This window comes from Primulina eburnea, chromosome 5 (assembly GCF_022965805.1).
Source record: "Primulina eburnea isolate SZY01 chromosome 5, ASM2296580v1, whole genome shotgun sequence".
In the NCBI taxonomy this organism is placed as follows: Eukaryota; Viridiplantae; Streptophyta; class Magnoliopsida; order Lamiales; family Gesneriaceae; genus Primulina; species Primulina eburnea.
Window position 1 is genome coordinate 37,014,401 of NC_133105.1, and position 26,203 is coordinate 37,040,603.

At 35.3% G+C, this 26,203-nt stretch overlaps 2 protein-coding genes across 2 annotated transcripts; both read left to right on the top strand.

The window, feature by feature from the left end:
- Nucleotides 1–16,123: 16,123 nt before the first annotated feature.
- LOC140831513 (uncharacterized) lies at nt 16,124–17,411 on the top strand. Its single transcript, XM_073195267.1, has 2 exons — nt 16,124–16,460; nt 16,699–17,411. The coding sequence occupies exons 1-2, from the start codon at nt 16,124–16,126 to the stop codon at nt 17,409–17,411; spliced, it is 1,050 nt and encodes a 349-aa protein (XP_073051368.1).
- A 2,360-nt stretch (nt 17,412–19,771) lies between these two features.
- LOC140831514 (uncharacterized) lies at nt 19,772–20,404 on the top strand. The gene has a single exon (XM_073195268.1). It carries the CDS (start codon nt 19,772–19,774, stop codon nt 20,402–20,404), a length of 633 nt encoding a protein of 210 aa, XP_073051369.1.
- Nucleotides 20,405–26,203: the final 5,799 nt, after the last annotated feature.

Consider the following 26,203-nt stretch of genomic DNA (forward strand, 5'->3'; position numbering starts at 1 on the left):
TACTATCTGAATCTTTTAAATCTGAAACCAAAACTAGAACTTGCACCAGAATCCCAATTGTAATGTTCGACATTTCAGCCCATTTTCCATTCGATAGGATGATCCATCAATTAGAAACGGCCAATTACAAGCCATATTAATCTTTACCTCGATTCTTTCGAAAAGCCCATCAATTAATCTTCAATTTCAGTATAAAAAACTCCCCTTGGTTTCCGATATCATCCCAAAAATCAATCTCATCATTCAAACCAATGCTATGTTAGAGTAGATGCCCTGCAAGCCAACGGTTGGCTAGGGAATTTATTGACTCAAGTGAAATAAACAATCTTTATTTTAATATAATTTAACTTTTTATGATCTTGTTATACTTTATCTGTATACCAATGCAAACATCATAGATAAAGTCCTTGATTATGCTTTAATACAAATGAATCGTAATTCGATGTTGAAACTCATTTGTAAACACTGCATATTCTAAATTCGTTCCTAGTCGATTCAGCCGCCTAAAACAGGGATAAAGGTCGCTTGAGCTCGAGACTATCATCTGTGATGTTGTGTACTGCGTTTCTTGGTAAGGGCATAGAGATGTCCTGTAGGGCCCAAATTCAGTACACTATAACCCATGCATTTATTTAATTATTAAAGCATTTATTTAATTTTAAAACGAGTCTTAGTAGTGCATGATTTATTTAAATGCATTATTTTAAATTAATTATGTTTATACGGTGCACGTTAAAATGTTTTTCGAGTTTCATGTTTCAGGCGATTATTCGAGGCAGGATCGAGGAAAAGACCGGGGACGGTTCTTGGCAATTTAAAATGCGGTATTTTATTTTAAAAGTTAGGAAGGGGCATTTTAAATATATTATTTAGTTTAGAATTTTAAAGCCTTATTTAGGTGTTTAGTTATTTAAGAGTTTAAAACTTTTAAAATTAGTATTTTTGTGTGCATTATTTTAATTGAGGGATTTTATTAAAGTTTAAAGAGTGTTAATATTTTAAATATTTTTATTTATTACTTAATTAAGAAATTTTTCCTAATTTACTAATCACACACACACACACACACTTTTACACACACTAATAAACGCCTAAACACACACACATTCAGATTTCCACTTCTTTTATTTTTTAAAAAAAGAGCAAAACCTAGGGTCTCCTTCCCAAGTGTGCAGCCGCCCCTCCCTTTCGGTTCCAGCAAGATTTTGTTGGATTTTATTCAAACAAAATCGTGCCACGCTCGTCCTGGATCGACCCTCACTCCGTCTCCGCTTCGGTATCGCCGTTACGGTATTTCAAATTATCCAAGGCACGTATATTCTGTTATTTCTGCATCGATCTCGTCATATTATGTGTCGTGTTATTTTTATGCGTAAAATTTTATGTATGATGTTCGTCGCTTGAGCAGAAAACGATTTGGATCAGTTTTGAAGTAAGTGTTAGATCTCAAATCCCTTTTTCTCTGTTCTTTGGAAAACTGCAATTTTTCGGTCGGGATTCTGAGAAAACTTTTAATACAAAAATTGTAGAAATTTTTTATACCTTCGATTCGATATAAAATTCGAAATATTTGGATAAAAATTGGGTGAGTTATTATGTTTTTCGTGGGACTGCTCAAACTTCTTTTTCAGAAAATTATGTGTTGATGTGTTTTTGAGATTTTATTGTTGCAGGCTTTGTTGGGAATCAACGGGTGATCGTTGCTGCGTCTAGATATGTTATGGGATGTATCTAGGTGTTAATTGGTGGTTCGTTTGGGTCGGAATTGGCTTGAGATGTAAAAAAAGTCGTAGGAAGTGAAACGATGCCGAATTACGGGTTATTGTTGAATTGAAGTTACTTGTCGATGTTTGGGAACATTCGGGGTGTTTCTATGAGTTTGAATCAATGTAATAACATCCTAGGATGAGTCTTGAGGTGTTGGTTCATGGTCCTTAGGCTTGGATTGAAATGGTGAATAAATAAGTTAGTGAATTTTCGTGAGTTTGCAAGTCCAGTGCCTTCCCGGACCCCTACACGGAGTCCGTGTCCGTTTTCCTTCAAAAATAAGAAATTCCAGAGCCTACCCGGACCCATACACGGACGGGGTACGTGTACCCCTTTTGAAATTTTTTTTTAAAAAAAAACAAATTTTGTTTTTAGGATTTGCTTCGGGGTTCTATATCATGGTTTAACACCATGGTTAAAATTTATTTATGTAAAAATATAGGATTTTTTTTTTGGTTTTATGTCATGGTTTAGTACGATGATTATACGAGGTCAAGTCTGGAGCGAACTAGAATGTCATAAGCTACTTATTCACTTTGGTGGTGAGCTCAAGTACCTACGTCTAAGACATGCAAGTTAAGTATTTAAAATTCATGTTAGTTTGTGCAGCAACGGCCCCAATCGAAGTCCAACGAATCCCTCAACGCCAAATAAGTATGACGACGTACAAAAGAAAATATTTCAATTTTGAGGTATGTTAATTGTCTTGTGACCAAATGTATGAATGGGTTTGGAAGTCGGTGAACGTGGCCGAGGACCTCTCCGCCCCGTTAAACTTATGAACGGGTTCAGATTAGGATTGGAAAGCGGTAAACTTATGACCAGGGACCAATCCACCCGTTAAACTTATGAACGGGGATCTTATGTATGCGACAGTGGATACGTCCCTGTCAGCCCAGTACTGTGGTGTGTCAGATCAGGCTTTATTATGTTATGGGTCACTCGCTTTGAAACATGCCTCTACGCAAAATTACGTTACGTAAGCTCAAGTTTATGATGCAAGTATGTTTAAGAAAAGCTTTATGTTGATGGCACGTCTAATTTAAGTTCATGATGTTCAAGTATGCAAGTTCAAGTTTAAGTATGTACGTTTTATTTTAAAGTTGCATGCGATTTTATTTATGTAGTACTTGTTACTCCCAGATTTTACGTGTTGAGTCTTTAGACTCACTAGACTTGATCGATACAGGTGAGGACGTTTATGAGGAGACAAGAGGTGCCGACCGAGGGACAGGCTTGGACTGAGAAAGAGGCTAAACCCGAGGACCGCCATGTTTACGTTTTAATGTAAATGTGAAATTACTCGGATTTTTATGTTTGATGGGAATTACTTTGAGCAATTATTTTGTGAAGCAAATTTTACTAGTTGATGTTTTGAACAACCATATCTTATGGGAGACTTGGTTGTGTTATTTTATAGCAAACGTTGAAAATTATTTTATGTTTAAGAAAATTTTTAAATTTTTCCGCAAATTTTTTTTATTTGTAAAATTATGGTAAGTTACATGTCCAAACATACAGATGGGTAGTCATATGATGATTATACCAAACAACCCTCCCTCGGACTTTACAAGTGGTTATTATTCATCGAGAGGATAAGTCCGTGGTTATGATTGTACATCATTAGTCCTTACGACCCGGGACAACACTGAGGCTCTATATGCTAGGGCTGTGCTTTGACTCGTTTACCGGCTCCAGGAGAGTCATCAGGTGGCGAGGTTGGGTACAGTTGCGACACATATAGGAGTCAGTGTATTGTAGTCGGGGATTCACCGCTCACCCGCGGGTGTGGATATCCTATGTGATATGATGAAATAATAGTGCATGGAATCTCTGGCCAGAGTACGAGATGTACGTTGGAGAAGGAGTTCTCCAATACTACACGCGATGGCACTAATATAGTTATCACATAGTTATCGAATTATTATGCAACCCTCGATGAACCAATGGTTGCAGATTCGATCGGGATATATGAGATGAAGGGACCATACTGTACGTTAATCATAATCGACTGGTTCTTGCAGGCACTATCAGTGATACCTAGGGGATCATGGGGCGATGTTACTAGACGCTCTTACCATGATCCGATGGGTTCAATCAGAAATGAGCTCTGATATTCTTGATCAAGGTGTTGATGAAAAGAATGGGGCTAACTAGGGTAAGCCTGAATAAAGGATTATGTTTTGAATTACAAAGAATTGTGAATCCACGGCTAGCTGTATCCCTGAACCATTGAGGGTCACACAAGCACTGGATCATTTGTTCCCGTTGAGAGAATAAATTCAAGAAGTTGAATTTATATTATATAGTAAATTCAAGGAGTTGAATTTATGAAAATTAAATTTTGAGAGAATAAATTCAAGGAGTTGAATTTATAAAATTTGAGAATTTAATTTATTAAACTCAAATGTTGGGTTTATTAAATATTAAATTTTGGAGGTGATAAAAATTCAAGGAGTTGAATTTATAATTTATATAATAAATTCAAATGTTGAATTTATAATTTATTTAATATATTAAGCTCAAAAGTTGAGTTGATTAATTAATAAATTAAATATGGTGAATAATATGTTTAATGGGTTTGTAGGGATACAAGTTTAACATATTAAATAATTGGGAGAATTGTAGAAAAATCCACATTCAGAAACTCAAATTTGCGCTCAGTCCCTAGGTCAGAAGTTTTTGATCTGCACTCCCTCACACATCAAAAGCTTTATTTTGTAGTGCCTGGGCGTAAAAAAAATTCGTATTTAGCGACGGTTTAATAAAATCCGTCGCTAAATAAATATAGCGACGGATAAATAAAATACCGTCGCTAAGTTTAAACGTGCGACGGTTTGTATTTTACGTCGGTAATAGCGACGGTTTAAGAAAAAACCGTCGCTATGTTATCAATTTTTTAGATTTTTCTCTTACACGATTGGATATATAAATTGATAATTTTAGCATATATTCTGAGAGAAACTACTAACAAAAAATGCAAACTCATGTCTCGATTTAATGAAGTAAGAGTTGAGAAATCAATTTTTAACCATGGTTTTAATCCACCTAACACAAGTCAGTAGCATAATAATTTCCAGCACAAAATAGGTTAATTCAAGGAGAATTTGAGCACTTAAATTGGGATTTTGAGCATATATTTCAAAGAGAACTACTGTCATAAAAAATCAAACTCATATATCAATTTATTGAGTAAGAGTTAGGAAATCAACTACTTACCATGATTTTAAAATAACTGACCAAAGTTGATATCATAATAATACTCAGCACAAAATAGGTTAATTTCATCACAAAAACACAACAATTTTAGTATATATCGTACTCTATTACATACATAAATTGAGAATTTGATTGCGAGGGGACCACTAGCATAAAAAAATAAACTCATATATCAATTTATTGAGTAAGAGTTGGGAAACCAAATCCTTACTATGATTTTAATCTACATAACAAAAGTCAATATCATAATAATATTCAGCACAAAATAGGGTAATTTCACCATACAACCAAAACAATTTCAGTATATTTCATATTATATTAGGTACACAAACTGGGAATTTGAGCATAAATTTTGAAGGAAACCACTAACATAAAAATGCAAACTCGTGTCTCAATTTAATGAGTAAGAGTTGAGAAACAACTCATTACCTTGAATTTAAGCTACTTAACAAAAGTAAATATCATAATAATATTCAGAACAAAATAAGTTGATTTAAGTATACAATCACAACAATTTCAGTATATTTCGTACTCTATTGGGTACATAAATTGAAAATTTATGCATATATTACAAGGGGAACCAGTAGCATAAAAAAGCAAACTCGTGTCTCGGTCTATTGATTAAGATTGGGGAAGTCAACTCATTACCATGATTTTAATCTACCGAACAAAAGTCAATATCATAATAATATTTAGCACAAAATAGGGTAATTCCACCATACAACTACAACAATTTCAATTATGTATTATATTGGGTACATGAATTGAGAATATGAACATAAATTTTTAGAGAAACCACTGGCATAAAAATGCAAATTCATGCCTCAATTTTAATGGGCAAGAGTTGAGAAACCAACTTTTTACCATGATTTTAGTCCACCTAACACAATAATTTCAGTATACAACCACAACAATTTAAGCATATTCCGTACTCTATTGTGTATATAGATTGAGAATTTGAGCATATATTCTGAGAGGAACTACTAACAAAAAAATGCAAACTCATTTTTCGATTTAATGAAGTAAGAGTTGGGAAATAAACTCTTTACCATGGTTTTAATCCAACTAACAAAAGTCAGTAGCATAATAATTTCCAGCACAAAATAGGTTAATTCAAGCATACAATCACAATAATTTCAGTATATTTCATACACTATTGAGCACATAAATTGGGAATTTGAGCATATATTCAAAGTAGAACTACTAGCATAAAAAATCAAACTCATATCTCATATTGAGTAAGAGTTAGGAAATCAACTACTTATCATGATTTTAATATACCTAACAAAAGTTGATATCATAATAATACTCAGCGCAAAATAGGTTAATTTCATCACACAAACACAACAATTTTAGTATATATCGTACTCTATTACATACATAAATTGAGAATTTGATTCCGAGGGGGACCACTAGCATAAAAAAGTAAACTCATATATCAATTTATTGAGTAAGAATTGGGAAACCAACTTCTTACCATGATTTTAATCTACATAACAAAAGTCAATATCATAATAATATTCAGCACAAAATAGGGTAATTTCACCATACAACCAAAACAATTTCAGTATATTTCATATTATATTAGGTACACAAATTGAGAATTTGAGCATAAATTTCGAGTGAAACCACAAACATAAAAATGCAAACTCGTGTCTCAATTTAATGAGTAAGAGTGGAGAAACAACTTGTTGAGGATCGAAGTTGTGGGGACCCGGACGCTAATCAAGTTCTTAATCATCATTGGGACTAATTAATCAATTATAAAACAGGGTCTAAAATTTTTTTTTCTTTTAATATACAAAGCGGAAACGTAATGTAATTCAAGTCAAATTACATATTAAACATAAACATACACATCCTGTATGATTTACAAGTATTCAACTAGGTTCAACTACTACAATCAAGTAATAAAACCTATCTATGTCCAAGTCCGAAATCACCACGCTAATCTCGATCTTTCTTCACCTTTGTGACCCTGAACCTGCCCCCACCTGTTGTCATGCACACATACAAACAAGACAACAGCCGGATAACTCCGGTGAGATATGAATATCCCAGTATAAACAATGTATACATGCAATCATATAAAAACATATATAAAAGCATAATAACAAATATTCATAACATGTATCAAATCAGAACATAAATCAATATCAAACAATGAATCATACTCAGACTCCAACTCGACTCAAATAACGCGTCGTCTCAGACTCGACTCAACTCTAACCTAGGGATCCCGATGTCTAGGCGAAACAGCCACAGAATTGACGACTCAGTCAAGATTTAAGAGAATCAGCCAATAGCTAGGCAAAACAGCCGATAGCTAGACGAATCAGTCAATAGATAGACTAATCAGTCAATAAATAGACGAATCAGTCAATAAATAAGCGAATCAGCCAATAGCTAGGCGAAACAGCCGATAGCTAGACGAATCAGTCGGTGACTAGGCGACTCAGCCAATGACTAACCAATTCAGCAGTCCATACATGCAGTTGCTATAAATCAATAGACTACAACCATCAATCCCAACAATTACAAATATCAATGTAATAACTAAGTATGTGATTTAGGGAGACTCGAGTCAAACCGTACTCGAGTTGTGCAATCCCAACTCAACATTAATTTATACCTTTCTTTCTGATACTCTGGCTCTGTCGAAATCTCGAACCCCAAGCCTGTCAATACTCAGTGTCCAGTCGTAGCCTACGTCGATAGGAACTCAATACCGAAGTCGGATTCAAAATCGGACGGGCGGATTTCTCAGAAAAGGCGTAAGGATTTTCTTTCCCAAAGTCTCGACCCTTTTTCGGATTTCTTCTCTGAATTCTAAATGAATTCGTGCATGTATATATATATATATATATATATATTTATATATATATATATATATATATATATATACATCCCCGCACATGCAAGAGGCCGAGTGGCTCAACTTGGTTATGCCACGTCTCGCGCTCGAGCGGTAAGAAAGTACCGCTCGGGCGCGAGCTCGGCGCTCGGGCGGTGAAAATCTGCCGCCCGGGCGCGAGACTCTCTGTCCGGATGCTCCTCCATTGGCGCTCGAGCGGTAGTATTCTACCGCTCGGGCGCCACACCTTCTGCCCGAGACTCACTCTTGCTGGACATTGGCGCTCGGGCGGTCTCTTTCTACCGCTCGGGCGCCAACAATTCTGCCCGAAAATCACATAATTCATATGTGTTAACCAATCTGGTCTCGGAGTGGTCCAACTATACTCACATCCGTTCATTGTCGATAATTCATCTCAGATTACGTTAATCATCTCAGATTACGTTAATCAAATTCTTGGGCATTACAGAAGTTGAGTTTAGAGGGGGGGGTGAATAAATTCTACTCGTTTTATTTCTTTCTGATGAGGTACTAAAATCCTGTTAGGGATAGTAGTTTATCTTGTGCGTATACTTTCACCTGGATTACAATAAAATGTGCAGAAACAATCTGATGAAGTAATTGAAAGACAATAAAAACAGCAGGCAGCAGTTGTCTATGGAAGTTCGAAGATAAAATCTTCTACGTCTCCCCTTCTCCTGTTTCCAGAAGGTATAACTAAAAGACTTTGAAAATTACAGTACAATTCTTGTACACACCCACTTCAGAAGGACTTACACCTCGGCCTACTGAAACTCTTAGTTACTCAACTCACAATTTGAGCTTATTTGAATATATGCTCAAATTCCCAATTTATGTGCTCAATAGTGTATGAAATATACTGAAATTATTGTGATTGTATGCTTGAATTAACCTATTTTGTGCTGAAAATTATTATGCTACTGACTTGTGTTAGATGGATTAAAACCATGGTAAAGAGTTTATTTCCCAACTCTTACTTCATTAAATCGAGACATGAGTTTGCATTTTTTTGTTAGTAGTTCCTCTCAGAATATATGCTCAAATTCTCAATTTATGTACACAATAGAGTACGAAATATGCTTAAATTGTTGTGGTTGTATACTGAAATTGTTGTGTTAGGTGGACTAAAATCATGGTAAAAAGTTGGTTTCTCAACTCTTACCCATTAAAATTGAGGCATGAATTTGCATTTTTATGCCAGTGATTTCTCTAAAAATTTATGCTCATATTCTCAATTCATGTACCCAATATAATACATAATTGAAATTGTTGTGGTTGTATGGTGGAATTACCCTATTTTGTGCTAAATATTATTATGATATTGACTTTTGTTCGGTAGATTAAAATCATGGTAATGAGTTGACTTCCCCAATCTTAATCAATAGACCGAGACACGAGTTTGCTTTTTTATGCTACTGGTTCCCCTTGTAATATATGCTTAAATTTTCAATTTATGTACCCAATAGAGTACGAAATATACTGAAATTGTTGTGGTTGTATACTTGAATCAACATATTTTGTTCTGAATATTATTATGATATTTACTTTTGTTAAATAGCTTAAATTCAAGGTAATGAGTTGTTTCTCAACTCTTACTCATTAAATTGAGACACGAGTTTGCATTTTTATGTTAGTGGTTTCCTTCAAAATTTATGCTCAAATTCTCAGTTTGTGTACCTAATATAATATGAAATATACTGAAATTGTTTTGGTTGTATGGTGAAATTACCCTATTTTGTGCTGAATATTATTATGATATTGACTTTTGTTATGTAGATTAAAATCATGGTAAGGAGTTGGTTTCCCAACTCTTACTCAATAAATTGATATATATTTTTTTATGCTAGTGGTCCCCTCGCAATCAAATTCTCAATTTATGTATGTAATAGAGTACGATATATACTAAAATTGTTGTGTTTTTGTGATGAAATTAACCTATTTTGTGCTGAGTATTATTATGATATCAACTTTGGTCAGTTATTTTAAAATCATGGTAAGTAGTTGATTTCCTAACTCTTACTCAATAAATTGATATATGAGTTTGATTTTTTATGACAGTAGTTCTCTTTGAAATATATGCTCAAAATCCCAATTTAAGTGCTCAAATTCTTCTTGAATTAACCTATTTTGTGCTGGAAATTATTATGCTACTGACTTGTGTTAGGTGGATTAAAACCATGGTTAAAAATTGATTTCTCAACTCTTACTTCATTAAATCGAGACATGAGTTTGCATTTTTTGTTAGTAGTTTCTCTCAGAATATATGCTAAAATTATCAATTTATGTATCCAATCGTGTAAGAGAAAAATCTAAAAAAATTGATAACATAGCGACGGTTTGTGCTTAAACCATCGCTATTACCGACGTAAAATACAAACCGTCGCACGTTTAAACTTAGCGACGGTATTTTATTTATCCGTCGCTATATTTATTTAGCGACGGATTTTATTAAACCGTCGCTACATACGAATTTTTTTTACTCCCATTGACTGCAAAATAAAGCTTTTGATGTGTGAGGGAGTGCAGATCAAAAACTTCTGACCTAGGGACTGAGCGCAAATTTGAGTTTCTGAATGTGGATTTTTCTACAATTCTCCCTAAATAATTAAAGTTTTAATGGGCTTTTATTAAATTAATTAAACTAGTTGGACTAGCTCAATTAATTAAATCAAGTCCATTAATGTTAATTATATATATTAGGCTTAGGGTTAACAAGAAAAGATTCATAAAATTCTGAAAACCTAGCCTCCACTAATGTCATGGTGATTTTCGAGAATCACAATAATTATTCCTCCATTATTTTTAGTTTGCTTAATTAATTAGATTAATTTAGTTTACTTAATTAATTAGATTAATTAAGTAAATGATGATGATTAAAGAAATATTAAGATTTCTTTATTGCATCGTGATTCCTTTGTGAGTTTCAAGGAATTTTTCGCAAAAAAAATCTCGGCAATTGTTGTTGCTCTCAAAAGTTTTGAACCAATTTTGTGTTTTATCTCTACAAAAAATATCTTCTAAATTTCTAGTGCAATTTAGAAAAAGGACAAATCTTCTAATCGTGGACCTGATTCGAAGATTGAAGAAAAGAGAATTGAAGAAAGTTCGTAGGGATTTTCATAAAGAGCTATCTCCGCTGAACCCGGATTAGTTGGAGCCAAGTGATTAAATTCACTAAAAGTATATTTTTAAACACTGTATGAATGTTTATGACAAATCATACGAGCGCCCAAAGCAAAATATATTTGTTTTTAAAAATAAAATAAAAATTTTAAATTTCCGCTGTGTTTGGGCGTGTAGAAAATCCAGATCCAACAGTGGTATCAGAGCCATGTTTTTCTAAATCGTATGGTTTTTTGATATTGAATAATTTGTTTCTAACCACACAAGAAAATTTTTCATAAAATTATAGAACCATAAAAATTATTTTTTTCCCCAAAAATTTAAAAAAAAAATTCGGATTTACCCGGAACTGTTCTGGGCAGCTCCCATGCGCAGGGCTACGAGCGCAGCACCCTGCGCACAGCGCCTACGCGGAACATCCGTGCGGCGTCCGTGCAACGCAGAGCGTCCGCGCGCCCGGCACACCGCGCCGCGCGCACAGGAGTGCCGCATTTGCCTGAATCTTTCGGGCAGCGGGCAGGCAGCGCGGGCGGCTGCCCGGGATCGTCTCGGGATGCGTGCTGGATGATGGGCTTGAATTATTTGGGCCTAGGGTGCAATTTTCTGATTTTTCAAATTTTTGGGTAAAATTGATATTTTTGAAAATTGGTTCAATTTTTTTTTTTGAAAATTAAGTTTTGGAAAATTAATAATTTTCTTGTGAAATAAATAATTAAAATATGATTTTAATTATTTATGATAAAGATAAGTTTTACGAGAAATCAGTTATTATTGATTAATTGGAAATTAATTAAAGGGGTTTATTTAATTTATTAAATCTTTTAATAATTGTGGTGGTTAGGTATAAAATTATTATATATATGATTTATCGATTAATTAAATTGATGTTAATATTTGATATTAAATACAAGAAGGATGATCGAGAGGCTTGACAAATGTGTTAGGTGTATGTTAGTATATTTTATTGTTTTATTCGTTTTTAATATTTGATATTATTAAAGTGGGTCTGGTTTATGGCTCGTTCCCACCCCATGAGATGTATCCCTTATGTGCCATGGCTATTTAAATGTTATTATTAGAAATAGTGGGAGATCAAGACTGGAAGATGGTGTGCTCGATGAACGAGATGAAGACATGTAAAATATTGGAAGCTCTTGTAATAGTTTCATTTGCATCCCTGCATTCACCTAAGTTTTGGACCTGGATCCATGTTTGGCTCACATGGATCTAATAGTGTTGGCAATCGATCTTCTTTATTTATTGTTGAATGTCATATTATGATATATGTGATATATAGTAGTATGCATGTATGTATATTATTATATAATATAGTTGCATGAATCCGGCAAACATACATACTCGTGGCACAAGATTTTTAAATTAAAATGATGAGACAATTTTAAAATTAAAATCCCTCATTTTGAATAAAATTCAAAATTTATATCAAACCGAAAAAGTAAAAATTAAAGGAGTTTAATTTTTCATTGCCTTCCATCAACCGTGGTTGCATGTTGATCGCTACCCGCGACAGTGTCTGGCTCATATTATTGGGGAGACCTGTACGCCGGAAAGCTGTGACTTCCACCGGACATATGATGTGTGACACCCTAAAAACAAAGGTGCATAAATACATTTTTATTAATATAAATTTTATTATTTTCACTTTTAAAACTTTATCATATTATTTTTCGGTACAAATTTTATTTGTCCAAAGTATCTAGAAATACATTAAAATACATCACAATACACTTAAAAATTCATCAAGCACTATGAGGTTCCCATACCAAAATCAAATACCCAAAATATAATAAAATATTATAATTGAGTTCAATATATATGTTAAATAATTAAGTACAATAATTATTATGATCAATATAAGATAATTAGGTTCAATAATTAGATACACGAATATAATAATATTAAGTTTTGATAAACATGAGATTTTTTCTATTTAATAAATAAATAAATAAAAATAAAAATAATAATAATAATAATAATAATAATAAATGGATAAACATAGAATCCTCGACTATATATATATATGTGTGCACTCTTTCATTCTAAAATCAAAACCAGCCGAGAGACAGTAGGAAAAGAAGAAAGCAACCGAGAGAGAAGGAAGAAGGAAGAGGAGAGGAAGAAAAAAATAGAAGGAAAAAGCTATACCCTTTCCGAAAAATTCCGATAAATCACCAACTATTCACCTCATATCATAAAGCAATATAGCACTGGAGGTGACGCAAAAGGATCGCTCAAAAACCAGAAAATCAAACAAAGACATTCCGCAAAACGGCAACGGTATACCGTATTCAAGCTAGGTATTTTTCGCTCATTTTTCTTATAGCTACATACCAAACTAGAGGTCGATTTGAATAACAAAGTTGTACCTCTTGTTGCATATATGAGGTACATACCGCCCGTCATCCTAAAATATTGTCGGAACTAACATTTTCGGAATGCCGGAGTATCCTAGTTCACCATAGGACAATATTTAAATCTGGTATCGTTCGGTTAGGAATTTGGCAAAACTTTCAATAAGAGAATTCAAGATCATAAAAAGTTACACATGCTGGAAAAAAACGGGCCGCGCGTGGCCGCCGGACGGCCAGCCACGCGCCGGCACCATCGGCGTGTGTACCCCACGCGCCGTCGGAACGACGATCTTCCGGCGGCCGAACGTTCCTGAGGTTATTTCCGACTTTTTGGCCAACTTTCGTAATGTTTGGATATACCTTCTAATTAATATGAATTTTTGAAATTTAATTAAAATCAACCGGATTAGATTTTGAACAAAAAATAATCTGGAAATGATCAGCTAGTTACTTAAAAACTCTAACACATAAATATCATTAATAATATATTTTTAGGACTTGCTCCAGGAACTCGGAGTATTAATCAAGCCTAAATTGTAAGTTATCAGGTGAGGAAATTACTATTCATTCTTCTATTAAAGCCCTTGGCATTTGGCCTGAAAATTTCAATAGCATTTATTTAATGTTCAAATATCATCCACAATTCATTTCAATTACTGATATATTTTCTTGAATATTTATGAATGGATTGATATATCATGAATTAATGGAGTCGTGGACAACGGATTTCGTCCGGAAATTGAGTCCACTAGACAACGTTGCTTCGGCCCGGAAAATGAGTCCAATGAACAACGGGTCAAAAGTCCCGGGTATATGGTTCAGCTGAACAACGCTCACCGAATATTTTCGGTCCAGAGAATGGTTCACCCGGCTCGTAAAAAGTGCTCAATTAGAGCCACCAATGTTATTTTATGGAATTTTCATTTATCTATTATTTCATTGCATATCATTCATAATATCTAAATTTTTATTCCTATTATTTCATGTATAATTATGACGAAGTGTTCTTTAAAAACCATATATTGATTTAAACTCACTAAGTCCTCAAAGACTTAACCATCTGTTTCTCTTCGTCTATTGTAATTTCCAGACAAAGGAACCCCCGAATTGGAACAAGAGGAAAATAACTGAAGCTGAAATAAGAGCATTTGAAAGTGGAGATGATCTGTTTATAAATGAATGTTAAACTTCCGCTGTAACATAATTGTACATATGAATGTTAGACTTCCGCTGTAAAATAATTGTACATATTTGAAATAAGAATGTAAATATTTGTAGATAATCCTTAAATTATTGTAGAAAATGTTCAAATTTTTATCTACAATATCTTTCTAATAATAATAATGGTAAAAATAAAAATAGAAGTTCAATAAAGAAAGATTGAAGGTAAATGTGGCACCTAGTAAGGGAATAATTATGAATTCCTAAACCGGGCACCACAGATGTGGTATCAGAGCCTAGGTTTCTTAGAGCCTAGAGACAGGAGCCTAAGGTTTATTATAATGTCATACGTTAATCCTTATGTTGTCTTCATAACTGAAATGTTTTCCTTTCAGGATGACGGAATCTAGTGGGACATCAAAGAAAAACAAACTATAATCATCAAACAAATGGAGGAAGAAATAGAAAAATTAAGCAAAGAAAACTCAGGTTTGAAATGTCTAGTGAATATGTATCGGGAGCATTTTGAAACATTTGGAACAACTGAAACTTTTCATGGATTTATCGAGGAGCGGATGAGGGCTGATAATCTAGCATATTAGGGAGAATTAGGTCATGTACTGTATGAAAGAGACCGCACTCTGATATACTTACTAGACATGCATGAATTTATGACCGAGGTTTGATTAGTTTCTTAAAGGGAGTATCACACCCTTCGATCCACATTGATCACTTAATCATGCATGGGCGTGAACTAGTTTATCAATCTATCCACGGAATGGAACCTGGTGTTATTGGTCCATCTTACACAAATCATACCACAACTCCTCCCATCACTAGCACATTTAAAACCGGAGGTAGTAGTATTCCAGAGTATGTACCAGCCCCTTTGCAGAATATTCTGGAATCATGAACACAACAATAGATCAAGACCCCTTTATGATAAAAGATTATCTGTTGCAGTCACCAGAAGTTGAATTTCTTCCTGACCCCATGTGGGAAGACTTTGTATTTGGAGTAGATGAACTTATTCCAATGACTCTCCTACCTGAAAGTGAAAATGAAAATGAGCTTAGTTATGAACCGGACCCAATTGAACCACATACATCACAGCCGAATACGGATCAAAATATTACAATGGAAACCACAAGCACAAATGAAGGTTCGAGCCACACAACGTTTATAGATCTCTCCGACGACGACTGAAGACAATGACTGTTTGGCACTAGTATATAACTAGTATTAATAATCATCATATTTTGTAGGCATGATGATCATCATGGTCATCATTTTTTGTAGGCATGATGACTCAGTTTGCTTGTTTTGATTGTATTTTGCTTGGGTATTGTAAATATTTGAAACATGTCTTGTTTATAAATAAAACTGACTGTTTACCCTCTGACATAACTATGTACATTCATTACAAGATATGTTCATATTTTATATTTATGTGTTTAGAATGACATCTTCACAAAATAGTACTCAAGCCAGAATCGGACAAGACATCCCCCCTCAAGATGACCACAACTCGGCAATTGGTGGAAATTTCAGAAACGCTCAACACAATCCCCCCCAAGAACAAAACATACAAAATATGTTTAAAATAATGCATCAATTTGTGCAGTTTTGTCAGCAAAATCAACAACGACCTCATGATCAAGCTCAAGGACATCACCTTGAGGCGAATGATAGAGCTCTTGAGAGATTTTTTAGATTCAAACCGCCAAATTTTGAAGGAAAACCAGATGCTTGTCAAGCAGAATCTTGGCTAAGCAAAATCAACAAAATATTCTCTATTCTCAATTATCCTGAAGAACAAAAGGTAAATTTTTCCAATTACTTATTTGAGGAAGCAGCTCATAACTGGTGGCGTACAGTGGAACATAAGTGGACAAAGAATCACACCCCAAAAACATGGGAAAATTTTCTGCAAGAGTTCGAAGGTAAATATATAACTCAAGTTATATTAAATACCCGAGAACGTGAATTTATGGATTTAGTCCAAGGTGACATGACCGTAGCTCAATATGAGGCAGAATTCCACCGTCTTATACATTATGCACCACGCTACATGGAAGATAAGTAAGAAAAATTAAAAAATTGTTCAAGGGTTAAAGCTCGATATTCGTTGGGCAACACTGTCCACAGAAGTTACCAGTTATGTTTCTGCTGTTAATTAAGCCCTACGAGTGGAAGAAGACATCAAGACACTTCTTAAAAAAGAGGAAGAAGAAAAGAAAATTGGGAAGTCCAGCCTTTTTGAGGATAACCGGAAAAGAAAATTTGAAAAGAGAACACAACCAGTCAAGCAAGGAGAAGTTGTTAAAGGAAAAGTTCCAAGAAACAACAATAAAAAGTGTGGATATTGTGGATTACCAAATCACAAAGAAGAAAAGTGCTGGAGAAAAGGTGGGAAATGTCTTATTTGCGGAAGTGAGCAACATCGTATTCAAGATTGTCCAAAAAAATCGCAAAAGACTCAACCCACAACAAAGCCAAAGATACCTGCTCGAGCCTATGCCCTCTTAGGAAACCAAGAGGAGGAAGTTGACCCCACTGTAGTCGTAGAAGGTATTGTTACCATATTATCCAGTGCTGCAAAAACTTTATTTGATCCAGGAGCTACTCATTCTTTTATCTCAAAAGTTTTTGTACATAAATTACCACTGTTATTTGAGCAGCTACCATATAGCTTCGAAATTTGCTCACCTTTAGGGACAACGATGATTACTGACATCATTTACAGAAACTGTCCCTTAAAATTCCAAGAAAAAGAATATCTAGCAGATTTGATTGAATTACCTATCAAAAACTATGATATTATTCTTGGAATGGACTGGTTGTATAGACACCAAGCCCAGCTCAATTGCTACACAAAAGAAGTTTATCTTTAAACTTCTCATCCAATCATTTCCAAAGCTAACCATACCATGGGAATAGTATCAACCATAGAAGCTAGAGCTATACTAAAAGACAACGGACAAGGATTTCTAGCTTATTTGATAAATAAACCAAAAGATCAACTCAAGATCTCAGAAATCTCAGTTGTGCAAGAATTTCCAGAGGTTTTTCCTGAAGAGATCAATACTTTACCTCCTCAGAGAGACGTAGAGTTTTCCATTGATCTAATACCTGGAGCACAACCCAGATCTAAAACTCCATACAGAATGGCACCTTCAGAGTTAAAAGAATTAAAACTTCAATTACAAGAGCTCATGGACAAGAAGTACGTCCGGCCTAGTACATCTCCATGGGGTGCTCCTGTATTATTTGTCAAAAAGAAAGATGGAACTCTAAGGATGTGCATTGATTATCGAGAACTTAACAATGTTACCATCAAAAACAAATATCCTCTCCCGCATATCGAAGAATTGTTTGATGTTTTACAAGGGTCTCAAGTATATTCAAAACTTGATTTGCGACAAGGATATTACCAATTGAGAATTAAGGAGGATGACATCTCCAAAACTGCTTTTAATACCCGTTATGGACACTATCAGTTTGTGGCAATGCCATTCGGATTAACCAACGCTCCCGCAGCTTTCATGGATATGATGCATCGAATATTTCAACCATTCTTGGAAAAATTCGTTGTCATATTCATAGATGACATTTTGATATTTTCAAAAAGTCATGATGAACATGCTCAACATCTACGATTGATTCTCAAAACATTGAAAGAGCATCAATTGTATGCCAAATTCAGTAAGTGTGAATTTTGGCTAGAAAAAGTGTCATTTCTTGGCCACTTTATCTCTAAGAAAGGACTGGAAGTAGATCCTGCAAAAATAGAAGCCATATCTCGTTGGAAACAACCAATCAACATCACAGAAATCAGAAGTTTTCTCGGCTTAGCAGGATACTACCGAAGATTCATTAAAGATTTTGCGAAAATTGCTGTTCCCCTGACATAGCTAACTCGCAAAGACAACCCTTTCTTGTGGAATGATGAGTGTGAGAAAAGTTTTTGCAAATTAAAAGAAATGATTACCAGTGCACCTGTATTAGCTTTACCAGAAGGAACATAAGGATTTGTGGTTTACACAGATGCCTCAAAAGAAGGCTTTGGATGTGTACTGATGCAAAACGATAAAGTTATTGCATATGCATCTAGAAAATTAAAGAATCACGAGTTAAATTATCTCACTCATGATCTGGAATTAGGATCAATAGTGTTTGCATTAGCAAAATGGAGACACTACTTGTACGGTTCCACTTTTGATATTTATACAGACCACAAAAGCCTGAAGTATTTATTTACTCAAAAAGAGCTGAACATGAGGCAAAGATGATGGATTGAATTTTTGGAAGACTACGATTGTTCCATTCTTTATCAATCAGGTAAAACTAATGTAGTGGCTGATGCTTTAAGTAGAAAGATTTGCATGGCTTGTTTGGGAATGAAAGAAGAAAGAGAATGCGTACACATCCATTCTCGTGGGCATTTGGTCGGATTGAGAATTGAACCTGAATTTCATACCAGTATTAAGCAAAATCAAGAATTGGACCAAGAAGTTTCAAAACTCCGTACTGATACCAATTTCTTCACCAATTCACAAGGAATACTATGCTATCATGACCGTATTTGTGTACCTAGCTCAATGAAAAAAGAAATAATGGAAAAATCACATTAATCTCGGATCAGCATTCATCCAGGAGGATCTAAGATGTACCAAGAGATTAAAAAACACTTCTGGTGGAAAGTAATGAAATGAGATATTGCAGATTTCATTTCACAATGCCTATCTTGCCAAATGATAAAGGCTGAACATCAAAGACCAGCAGGTCTTTTGCAACCACTTCCTATACCAGATTGGAAATGGGATCAAATAACTATGGATTTTGTGATCGGATTACCCCAGATCCCAGGTGGTTTTAATAGTATATGGGTAATCGTTGATCGCTTGACCAAGTCAGCACATTTCATACCCATAAGTCACAAATATGGGGTGGAAAAACTGGCTAAACTCTATCAGAAGGAAATTATACGATTACATGGTATCCCCACTACCATAGTATCTGATAGAGATCCGAAGTTTACGTCAAGATTATGGAAAAAACTTCAGGAATGCCTTGGTACCAAATTAAATTTTAGCACAACAGCACATCCACAAACCGATGGTCAGTCTGAACGAACCATTCAAATATTGGAAGACATGCTTCGTGCATGTGTGCTGGATTTTGGGGAAAACTGGGGAAAACATTTGCCTCTAGTTGAATTTTCATCAACAATAGTTATCAATCCTCAATAAAAATGGCGCCATATGAAGCATTATATGGAAGAAAATGTCGCTCTCCTCTTAACTGGGATATGGATGAATGGAGAGGCACAAAGAATGGACAAGAAAGAGCAATCAGACCTGACATTATACAAGAAGCTATGGACAAAATACAACTTATCAGGCAACGAATACAAACAGCCCAAAGTCGACAGAAGAATTATGCAGATAAAAGGCGGAAAGATTTGGAATTTGAAGTCGGAGATTTCGTATTACTAAATGTATCACCAAGAAAAAGAATCAAGCGTACTGAAAAGAAGGTAAAGTTCCATCCTCGATTTGTTGGACCCTTTGAAGTGATAGAACAAATAGACACTGTGGCTTATCGTCTATCTCTACCTGAAAATATCTCTGGTATACATAACGTATTCCACGTATCACAATTAAGGAAATGCAAAGCTCAATTAGTTGACCACCAGCAGATAGATCTGGAAGAAAATCTAACATATGAAGAACAACCTGTGAAGATTTTGGACCAAAGAATAAAGGAACTTCGTGGTCGACCAATTCAGTTGATAAAAGTCTTATGGAAAAACCACAACATTGAAGAAGCAACGTGGGAAACAGAGAAAGATATGAGATGTCAATATCCTCATTTATTCCAATAACTTTTAAATCTGGGGACCAGATTTTTAAAAGGAGGGGATATTGTGACACCCTAAAAACAAAGGTGCATAAATGCATTTTTATTAGTATAAATTTTATTATTTTCACTTTTAAAATTTTATCATATCGGTACAAATTTTATTTGTCCAAAGTATCTAGAAATACATTAAAATACATCACAATACACTTAAAAATTCATCAAGCACTATGAGGTTCCCATACCAAAATCAAATACCCAAAATATAATAAAATATAATAAAATATTATAATTGAGTTCAATATATATGTTAAATAATTAAGTATAATAATTATTATGATCAATATAAGATAATTAGGTTTAATAATTAGATACACTAATATAATAATATTAAGTTTGGATAAACATGAGATTTTTTCTATTTAATAAATACATAAATAAATAAAAATTTAAAAAATAATAATAAAGGGATAAACATAGAATCATCGGCTATATATATATATGTGCGCTCTTTCATTCTAAAATCAAAACCAGCCGAGAGACAGTAGGAAAAGAAGAAAGCAACCGAGAGAGAAGGAAGAAGGAAGAGGAGAGGAAGAAAAAAATAGAAGGAAAAAGCTATACCCTTTCCGAAAAATTCCGATAAATCACCAACTAATCACCTCATATCATAAAGCAATATAGCACTGGAGGTGATGCAAAAGGATCGCTCAAAAACCAGAAAATCAAACAAAGACATTCCGCAAAACGGCAACGATATACCGTATTCAAGCTATGTACTTTTCGCTCATTTTTCTTATAGCTACATACCAAACTAGAGGTCGATTTGGATAACAAAGTTGTACCTCTTGTTGCATAGATGAGGTACATACCGCTCGTCATCCCAAAATATTGCCGGAACTAACATTTTCGGAATGCCGGAGTACCCTAGTTCACCATAGGACGATATTTAAATCTGGTATCGTTCGGTTAGGAATTTGGCAAAACTTTCAATAAGAGAATTCTAGATCCTAAAAAGTTACACATGCTGGAAAAAAACGGGCCGCGCATGGCCGCCGGACGGCCAGCCACGCGTCGGCACCATAGGCGCGTGTACCCCACGCGCCGCCGCAACGGCGATCTTCCGGCGGCCGAACGTTCCTGAGGTTATTTCCGACTTTTTGGCCAACTTTCGTAATGTTTGGATATACCTTCTAATTAATATGAATTTTTTAAATTTAATTAAAATCAACCGGATTAGATTTTGAACAAAAAATAATCTGAAAATGATCAGCTAGTTACTTAAAAACTCTAACACATAAATATCATTCATAATATATTTTTAGGACTTGCTCCAGAAACTCGGAGTATTAATCAAGCCTAAATTGTAAGTTATCAGGTGAGGAAATTACTATTCATTCTTCTATTAAAGCCCTTTGCATTTGGCCTGGAAATTTCAATAGCATTTATTTAATGTTAAAATATCATCCACAATTCATTTCAATTATTGATATATTTTCTTGAATATTTATGAATGGATTGATATATCATGAATGAATGGAGTCATGGACAACGGATTTCGGTCCGAAAATTGAGTCCACTGGACAACGTGGCTTCGGCCTGGAAAATGAGTCCAATGAACAACGAGTCAAAAGTCCTGGGTGTAATGCACATGGGATGTTCCCGATTGGGCTGTATCCCTCTCGGTTGTCCCATTACCCATTACTCATAGAACTTCTCCAGCCCAGGAACTGGAGCTTTTGCCTTCCCCAGGATTAGAACCCAAGACCTCCTGGACTTATATAGATCTTGGCAGCAATCCTGGTACCAGTTGAGCTAGTGATTGTAGAACCCGTAAATCAGTCTACGTATAAGCCATGCATAATTCTAGATTTTTAAAATTTAATTGACTTCATTGCATGATTATTTTAAATGCATTTCTTTGAAGTTAATTATTTTATTATTTCAGTTCAGTAGTTGATTTTTAGCATTTCAGTTATTTCAGTGAGGCCGGACCGGAGTTGGAGTTTTGAGATAGGGTTTAAGATTTCGAGAAATATTTCCGGGAGTTAATTTAGCTAGCAAGTAAGTTCATTTAAGTTAAAAAGAAGTTTAAGGAATTATTTAAGTTACTTGAGGTGATTAAGAAATAAGCCCATTTAAGTTGAATAATTAAGGGGTTAGCTCACTAAATTAATTAAAAGATTAGTGAGACTTTTAAGAATTATTAATTTAGTAAATAAACAACACTCCCCATTCATTTTTAGATGCAAAATTTCGGCCCCCTTAAGATGATAGCCTATCATTTGCCAACTCATCAACCTTTTGACCCATTCTTTGTTAAGCTAGCATGTAAACCTTTTAATTATTGAGCAACCTTAATTAATTAACTAATAAGCATTATCCTAATCTAGATGGGCTTGTAATCCATCGGTCATTTGCCCCCAAGAAGACTTGTCAAACAACCATCTTATTCCAATTTAATGAGTGTGGGACTTGGTCTTGAGTTGAGATCCTATATTTGTGGATCTTGCCCCTCACCATTCCAACCATCATTCTCCTCCCCCATGACTGAAATTCAGATCATTTTGAGTGTAAATTTCGTGAGTCTTAGCTAGGGAAGAAGGCAAGAAAAATCGAGAGAAGGAAAGGTAGCAAGAAAAGAAAGCGCTCCACCTCCTCCGCGCCGTATCGTTTCGTTCTTTTCGTTTTCTTTCGAAACGAATCCAAGGCATGTATATAATTTTTCTAAACCTCAATCAAGTCATATTAGCAAGTATTTTTCAGTACATGATCAGATTTCATCATGCTAAAAACCGAAATTTTCAGTAGACACGTAACAAAAATTCTGCACAGATTTTTCTATCGACTTCTATGCTTCACGATTGGTATGTTTTGTTTCGTTTTCAGGGATGGATCGTTCCAGGGGCTCAAAGCTGATTATGGACATGTACTAGGACATGTTAGGGTCATGTTAGAATGTTGGTTTCAGTCCCATGCTTGCTGTATGAACCGAATTGACAGCAAGTCCCATAGGTGCAGAAAATGATGTTCGAAATTTCAGTTTTTAGTCAAGGGGTTGGATCTGATCTTGGCTGCCCTAAGGGCTCTTAGCCATGGTTGGATCACTCCCCTAGCATGTCTAAGACGTGACTAAGTCGCCCTTTTTGTGGCTTGGTCTATGGCTCATCGGTTTTTAAATAAACAACAAGAACAGCCCCTATACCCCTTCGGCTACTTCAGTTGGACAGCTTGCGGTTCGTTTCTTTTGTTGCTTGGTATGGATCTTGGTTGGCCTATGGCCCTTAGCCACGGTTCATACCATGCCCCTAGATGTCTAGATCGTGCCATGGTCAATGAAATGGCCACTGGAACGACGCTAGACAACCAACGAAGCAAGAACAGCCCCTCCCCTCTCGGATTCCCTTCTTTTGACAGCAACATGCATTTCGAATTGTGTGGTTTGATGTGGATCTTGGTTGGCCTAGGGCCCTTAGCCACGGTTTACACCTTGCCCCTAGATGTCTAGATCGTGCCATGGTCAATAAAATGGCCTTTGGAACGACACGAGACTAGAAGCGAAGCCAAACTCCCTACGCGCGCAGAATTTCCTTCTCGGCTAGGTGTGTAGTCTCGTTTCTGGTGTGGTGCAAATTGTGGCTGGCCTTGTGCCCTTAGCCATGGTTCAAATCATTCCTTGGGATGTTGGTAAGAGTCTCTGGTCGGTGGTTCACGCCCCTAATGGCCGATAGTCTCAAAACCAACGCAAGTCTTGTAGTTGCGCAGCTGCTGGAAATTTACAGCAAGTTACTGTGTCGTTTAGAAGGCTTGTTTGAGTTCTTGGTTGGCTTTTAGCCCATGGCCTTGGACTGGACAGTGCCTCATTGAGTTAGGAAGGTCATGGTTTTGGCCGTTTGTCATTCGGATCATTTTTGAGGTCGTACGAGAATTTACGGTGCGATGTGTCAAATTGACTCTCGAAAGAGCGTTTCTTGTTTTGGCCTCCATTCCACCTAGATTTCGACTATCATAATTTTAGGAGCATTATTTCATTATTTTCAGTGTATTTTAATCATGACTATACGTCGGTTCAGTGTTGGTTCGGGTTGGTTCGGAGTCATGATTAAATACGAAGTCATTAGGCGTCATAGTCGCATCTTTTGAACTAAATTGCATAGTTGGTCAAGTTTAAGCTATTGCATATTTTTCATGGCACAGTTAGGTTGCAGCGAGCCTGGGGGACGATCCAATCCAATCCAGTCGGAAAAATTACAGGATTTTTCATTATGCCAGTTAATTATATTACGTGCATGAAAAATAGAAAATGATTGTTTTTTAGATTTATGCGATATGGCTTGTGGTTCATTCACTATGTGGGAGTATTATTTTATACGGTCGCCAGTGACCGCTCAGTTCAGTTTGGTACCACCCGGTCGCCAGTGACCGGCCAGCTCAGTTCAGTTTCAGACTCCACGGTAGTCAGTTACCGATCAGTTCAGCTTAGTGCAGTGGCCACAGGAGTAAAACATATTCTCAACAGAAAATTTTACCAGTTATTTCAGTACAGGGCTCCAAGGAGCAAACATTTTTACTGTGATTATCAGTCCAGTTATGCACGTATTATAATTGTACAGTACAGATTATTTTCAGCATGAGTACAGATTATTTTCATTATACCTCATGACATGATATTTTATCCCATGCATATTTTACTTCAGATTTTACTCGTTACCTGCGATATATGCATGCTGTGGGGACCCGGACGCTAATCATGTTCTTAATCGTCATTGGGACTAATTAATCATTTATAGTAAACAGGGTCTAAATTTTTTTTTTAAAATGCGGAAGGTAATGGAATCAAACTCCTATACATATCAGTATAAAAGTATAAATCTGATAAAACATACAATCATACATACTCAGGTTCAACAACTACTATCAAGTGTTTAAACCCTAGCTCTAATCCAAGTCCGGTATCACCACTCTAATCTCAGTCTGTCTTCATCTTTGTGACCCTGTACCTGTCCCATCTGTTGTCATGCACACATACAAACAAGACAACAGCCGGATAACTCCAGTGAGATATAAATATCCCAGTATAAACAATGTATTAAATGCAATCATATAAAACATATATAAAAGCATAAACAAACATCAAAACTTGTATCTAATCTGATTACATGAATTAATGACTCGTGATCTAATCTTATCTTATCTCAAATCTAGGGATCCCAATCTAATTTAGACTTTGGTATTCTGTATCGAGTGTCTGAGATAGACGTCGATCTACATCTAAGGCTCTTCGATACACCGTAAGTCTAGAGTCTTATCGGTTTTGAGAAAGACTCGGCGGTTCTGCCCTAGCTAGGCTGTCTGCCCTAGACTCGGACTCTGACTCTGTTCTAAGTCAATACATTAACATATCAATCTGATAATCTGCAAATATCAATGCAATAAAGTAAAGTATGTGATTTAGGGAAACTCAAGTCAGACCTAACTCGAGTTGTGCAATCCCGAATCAACATTTATTTATACATTTCTTGTTCTCGATCTGATACAATCGAAGTCTCGATTCAAAGTCTGTCACTGTTCAATCTGGCAATGACAATATCAATATATTCTGTATCAATAATCTAATCAAATCACAACATCTCTGTTTTATCAATTTCTGACAGTATAACAGTACAATCTTGCGATACTGATAATACTATATCAATCTATATTAATTCCAATCATTTACAATCAATCACCATACAAATCTGATACCACTTCTCAGTCAATTTCATTCTGAAATTCATAACAATTCCATATTCAGTCCGTTTATTAATCTGACTTCGATTCTACG